General features: G+C 55.0%; 1 protein-coding gene across 1 annotated transcript in view; it reads left to right on the top strand.

Moving 5' to 3' along the window:
* Nucleotides 1-1,398: 1,398 nt before the first annotated feature.
* CLCN7 (Cl-/H+ antiporter 7) overlaps nucleotides 1,399-6,086 on the top strand; it is a gene marked incomplete at its 5' end in the record, with an annotated part of 18,182 nt that continues 13,494 nt past the window's right edge. Inside the window, 1 exon segment of the mRNA XM_029086756.1 lies at nucleotides 1,399-1,605. Within this exon segment, the coding sequence (XP_028942589.1) occupies nucleotides 1,399-1,605 (207 nt within the window).

The following is a 6,086-nucleotide window of genomic DNA, read 5'->3' as shown; positions in this document are numbered from 1 at the left end:
CCTGCTCCTGGGCAAGTCAGAACAGTGCACTAATGAGGGGGAAATGGAGGTTCATTAGGCTGGAAGTGCCTAGCGTGGCGCTGCAGGAGTGGGGCACAGTGGATGCAAGGGGTCACCTGCGCTGTTGCAGCCGTTCTGGTGTGAAAATAAAAATAATCTTCCCAGCTGGTAGATCAGGACGCTGTGTATTTACAACACGGGTTGTCTTTAAAGACTGCATGGTGAGTCCTGCAGGTCTGAGTGTGTTAAAATAGGGTTTAACCAGATCTCGTGGCTATGGGTCAGTTAGGAAAGGGTTTTCCTGGTGGCTCAGAAGAAACACCTGAGCCTCGCCACGGCAGGGGGGGGGGGGGGGGGGGGGGCCGCAGGGGACCCAGCCCTGCCAATCTGATTGATGGTCACCATGTCCCTTCACAGCACAGACAGCTCAGGTCCCAGCTGCTGACAAGGTGCTACATGGCATTTTCCTTAGCAAAGCAGTGAGCTCCTTGCTGGAGCTCCAAACCTGCAGCTGACCGGACCATGTGTGCCCCTGGGAGTGGTGGCTGGGTTGTCACTGTCACATTGAGGTTGCCTTTTGATGTAGGGCAGCTGCTTCTCTCCCTTGGACGGTCCTTTGACCCAGATGCCATATAGTTGTATAGATTGAAGTGGGAAGGCAGGACAGCTTTGTCAGAGAAACAAAGAGAGACTGGAGCTGCTTAGCTCACAGGAGACTTAAAATTGGGTTGTGGAAATAAAAATGTCCCTGGTGGAGCTTCTTCTCTTTCTCACATGCTTGTTTAATGGAAATGAAAGTGATCTTAAAAGTGACAAAAGGAAACACGGGTCTATAGTTCCCTGTCTGATGGCTGCGAGAGGCTGAGATCTACAACTTGTGGGCAGGAGGTGAGGCTGGATAAACACACCCGTGACCATGGAGGGGATGCTACAGGGCTGTGCCTGAGGTCTCCTCTGGTTTTGGGGCCAGCTGAGTGCTGCTCTGGAGCTGACTGAGCCTTTGTCCTCTCACCAGGACTTTCTAGCTCCTCGAGTATATCAAGAAGTGAGAGGCTGCCTGTACCTCTGAGCATCACGCCTGCCATGAGCTGCCCCTTTCCCACGTTCTCGAGCCACGAGTGTCAGTTCTCAGGCTAAAAAGTGGCTGGACCATTTCAGTAAGAGCAGCCAAATTCCACCATTAGGCATTTTTTGAAGAAGAATGCTTCTCCTTTGCCACCCATCAAAGATATGCTCTGTGTTTGTGCTTAAGTGCCTTCACTTTGGGATTGTATAAGGCTCCTGGTCCAGAGGGTGCCTGGAACAGGGGGTGTGGGCAGGGGGTCACCAAACATGGACCAGGCTGTTGCTGGGCAGCTTGTCCTTCTTTACCCCTGTGTGTTTATTCTCCATTTCTAGATGTTGTTGGTCTCATTTTCATTAACTTCAAGGGACGGGGTACAAAATGCAGCCTTTGTGCCTGCGTGGCGATGCCGGAGGGCTACTGCGCTTGCTGCAATCGGAAAATCTTGGCTGGGAAGGGAGAAAAAGAGAAGTCTGCTGGGTGAGCCCTGGTTCCTGGCAGATGAGCTGCAGGTTACGTGTCCCCTGGGTACCGGCAGAGAGGCTGCCTGTCCCTGCCTGCCCGCTGCCTGGAGCTGGCCTCCCTGGAAAGCTGCCGTGCTTGGGTGGTGACAGGAGCTTCCCCAGGCAGAGGGGTTTTAGCAAGTCCAGTCCCTTTTCCTGGGTGCTCGTGCCATCGGCGACTGCGGCAGTGCTTTAACCTCGTGCTGCTCCTCTGCAGAGGGGACACATGGGACAAGGTGCCTGGGGAAATGCAGGTGGGCCAGGACAATAACAGCATCTCCTGGTGAGGTGCAGGTGAGGGGCAAGGAGCAGCTGTGCCCTGGAGAGGCAGCGGGAGGCTGGAAGCAAAATCGTAGCTGAGTGGTGACACCATGAGGAGAGTCTGGACACTTTCTCCTCCCTTATGGGTCTGGAGGTGGGAAGGAGCCCCATTCTCTCCTGGTGTGGTGCGTTTCAGGAATGATGGCTGCATTGGTTTGAAGCCCATTGCAGCTGTGGTGGTGTGTCAGGGGAGGGGGATTTTGAAATCCCTGCAGCTCATCTCCCCATACACTGCCGTAGCTGGTGACACTGCCTTGCAGCCTGGAGTCATCCTTCCCACCCAAGCAGGTACCAGGGGCTCCTTGGCAGAGTGTGCTGGGGCCAAGAGGGCTCCAGGGACTGGAAATCCTCTTCTTTTCCTCCCGCTGCTTCTGCAGTACTGCTGTGGACTGGTGTCCCATGCTATCTACGCGTTCATAGATAACAGCAAGCCACGTGCTTCCAGTTCGTTAGTGGATGGTGATAAGGGGCAGCGTACGGGGAGAGTCTTCACCCCAGGCAGTGGTCACTGGGGGTGGATGATGTCTTGAAGGGCACAGACTCGCTGGCTTGTCCCTGTCAAAATGGGCTGTGGAGCAGAGTCAGATGCTCCTTATTTATGGTTCTTCAGTGTGATGCCTGGGGGGCACTGCTAGGTCACTGTGCACACAGCCCGCGTTGGTTCTGCGACGTTTTATCTTTGACTGAAGTTGTTCTGCTGTCGACAAACAGAGATTGCTCTTCAACTGCTCTGCTTGGGGGTAAAATACTGCTGTGGCATCACGTGTAGCAGTGTGGCTTCTTGTCACCTTTGCCAGATGGGAACACTGGCAGCAGTGCTGCTGTCTCCTACCCTGACCTGCGATGCTCCAGCATCTGTCTGCATTCAGATGCTGCTGTCCGACTTTGGAGATGATTGTTTTGGGGCATGAGTAGAAGGTGGTAGTTGTGATCTTCTACCAGATTTGCTGTTATTGATCCTGAGTTTGCTCTCGCCCATCACAGAGCAGTGCTGGGGTGGCCACAGCATGAGGAATGGGAAAGGGGCCTCAGGAGGTCTCTAGGCCAGTCCCTGCTAAGAGCAGATCCCTTAGACCAGGACTCTCCGGGCCACGTCCAGTGGAGATTTGGGTATCTCCAAGGACAGAGACTCTGCACCCTCTCTGACCCCGGGTTCAGTGTGTGGCCACCCTTGGGGAGAACGTTTGTCTCTGATATCTAAGCAGAAGTTCCCTTGCTGCAGCTTGTCCGCTGCTTCTTGTCCCATCAGTGTGAAGCTTTGAGGCGAGTCTGGTTCCATCTTCTCTGTAACCTCTTGTTAGGTGTCCAGAGATGGCAAGAAGATCTCCCTGAGAAGGACCAGCTTCTCCTCATATGTCTTACCACATGCTCCAGCTTCCGACTGTCTTGCTGGACTCACTGCTGTGTCTCCCTGCCTTTCTTGTCCTGGGGAGCCCAAACTGGACGCCAAGGGGTGTGCTATCACAGGTGCCAGGCAGAGGTGTGGGATCCTTTCCCCAGACCTCCTGGCTCTGGTCTCGCACCACCCAGCAGGTGGCAAACCACCTCTGCTGCAGGTTTGTGCCACCGAATCCTCTTCACCTTGTCCACCAACTCACTGCAAGACTTTTTCAGCAAAGCTGCTTTCTAACCACGAGGACGTGTCCATCCCAGGTGGAGGGCTTCATATTTGCCTCTGTTGAGCTTTGGGGACTTCCCTGCAGGCTGCTGAGGTCCCTCTGAGGAACAGCCCTGCCCACCTGCATACCAACTGCCCCACTCACAAAGATGTTAAGCAGTTCTAATCCAGACCAAGGCTCCAGACATCTCTTTGCAGAGCTCAGAATGAGTAAGGAATTAGTTTTACCACCCAAACGGGGTGAGTGCCGAGGGTTGGGTGCCACTGCTGTTGGTGTGCTGCTGTCAGAGGCTGGCTCAGCTGGTCCCAGTGCCTCTCCTGGGACAGGAGAGCTGTTAATTCATCTGTGTCTTCTCAAGTTTTGGCAACAGTGTGTGTTGTTATGTGGAGATAATCATACCACGGTCACACCAACATCATATGTACCCGGGATCAGCAGCTATCTTGCCCTGAGTTTGAAAAGCATCCAAAGGAGGGTAGTGCTGTCCATGTGCTCAGTGGATCTTTGAGCTGTGCACAAATAACCTTCTGTCTTGGCTCTTGGCTGCATGAATCCCCCTTCCCTCTTATAAAAGTTGGGTGCTGATGGAAGTAGCTTTTTCCTGTCTTCCCAGCATGTGATCCCTTTGTGGGCGAGAAGGGAGGCAGCTCTCTGCTGGCAGAGCAGCCCAGCCCATCTGGGTGCCGGAGTGATGCCAGGAATTTGGGGGATGGAGGGGGGGGGTAAATAAAAAATACAGTGTTTGTCTAACAAAGTTCAGCTTCAGGTTCAACTGCAGCTCCTTTCAGCTCTGCTCGGGTCCTGCTGCTGTCTAACCTCTTGGGAGCGGAGCTGCCGTGCCCTGGGTAGGGAAGGGGTGTGGAGGGGGTGTCACTGGTTCAGCCACGTTTGGTCTTTCTGTGGACCCCCATGGCTAGCAGGAGGAGAACTTCCCCAAAGGGCTGGTCCTGTCTGAGGTCTGAGCCCAGGCATGAGAAGGGGACATAGCGTGTGTGACCTTTTCCATCTCCTTGCTTGATCTTGGATGTGTGGCATCTAATGGGAGCCTTAAATCTTTGTCCTTCTGGAAGCCAGGTGGAGGTGAGATCCTTGGCAAGGTATCAGCTTTGTCCCTCCCAGGGTTTTGGGGTGAGGACCGTGTCCTTCCCCACCCCCCAGGACACTGAGGGCCCAGCTGGGACCTCCGTCTACTGCTGAGCAGCTGGGCACCAGTAGACACTGAAATGGGGAGTGCCTGCTTCCAGCTTGTGACTCTGCTTAAGTTCCCATCCATGTCCCTCCTGGGAGGTGACAGCTTTGGGGTGCCCAGCTTGTAGGAGCTCACAGTGATCTGTTCTGACTGCCAGGAAAAGTGTCCACCTGAATCCTTTCCATGGGGATTGTGGGGGCATCACGGACCAGAACCAAAGCCCAGGTTGGTCTCACCAAACCAGTGTCTGAAAATGGCTGCATGGAGCACTTGGTGCTCAGGCTGCTGGGGACAAAGGGACACCAAAGAGGGTTTGAGAAGCTACAGCAAAACCTTCCTGCAGGTCAGAGAGTGAGTGAGAACATGGAGCAGACGGAAAAATGGGAAAATAGGTCAGGCTGCAAACACAAAGGGATATTCTTCATCTGCGGTGACGTGTGTGGCTCCCGGCCACTCTGCCCTGCGTGTTCCAGACGGGATCGGTGGGGATTAAAGCAGCAGGGGCTCGATCTGGGATCTGCTGGCAGAGAGGGACTGACGTGCCAGGGCCCTGCTCTCGCTCACCATCCCTCTTTTATTCTCCAGGCCTTTAGCCTGGCAGGTGGGGAGGGGTGAGGCTCTGAAGGGGAAGATCTTCATGTTGAGAAATGGTGTTTCCCTTGTGCATCCCTGTGTTTCACAACAGCAGAGGGGTGACGGTGGCGTGTCTGCTTCTGCTGGGTCCCCTTGCAGCACTGCCCGGCTCGGGGCTAGCTCAGCTGCAGCCCAAGCCCTTGCCTGCATCAACCAGGAGATAAAGAGGTGCCCCAAATGGTCCAAAAACTCCCATGTTACGCAATTGTGCTGCCAGTAACAAGCTCGAGTGGTCACTAGCGAAAGGAGAACCTGCTAGAGGGAAACACAAATGCTCCTTCCCAGCATCGAGCAGGGGCTGGGTTGGAGAGGTGCCGGTGTCCCCAGGGCTGTGCAGGAGCATTGTGCCTCGCTTCCTCTTGTGTGCACTGGCTGGCAGCTGGCCTGGCTGTTGCTCTGGTCCCAGCTGCTTGGAGGGTGATGAACGTGCTGATGTCCTCATCTCCCTGGCTGGGAACCACTCCTGAGGAGCAGACAGCAGCCAAACATGCCCTTGGCCATCCCTTATTGCTGGCTGGGCGTGCGAGCTGAGGCATGGCCCCGGCAGGTCTTGGTGTGCTTGTGACCACAGAGATGGCACTTCCTGTTTGGGGGGGTCTGTCCCTCCTCATCTCCAGGGGACTGTGGAACGTGCTGCTCGTCACAGGTTTGCTGGATGCACGGTTGTTGCATCGGGGTGTTGCGCTCCTTGGCTGGAGGCTCTTGGTGATTCTTGCCAACTCTTGGGGCTGCCAGTCTTGGATGAGCTGCTGCTGGCT

This window comes from Antrostomus carolinensis, unplaced genomic scaffold, assembly GCF_000700745.2.
Source record: "Antrostomus carolinensis isolate BGI_N321 unplaced genomic scaffold, ASM70074v2 scaffold30909, whole genome shotgun sequence".
Taxonomy (NCBI): domain Eukaryota; kingdom Metazoa; phylum Chordata; class Aves; order Caprimulgiformes; family Caprimulgidae; genus Antrostomus; species Antrostomus carolinensis.
The sequence above is the reverse complement of the archived record's forward strand: the minus strand, read 5'-3'. Positions and strand labels throughout refer to the sequence as shown.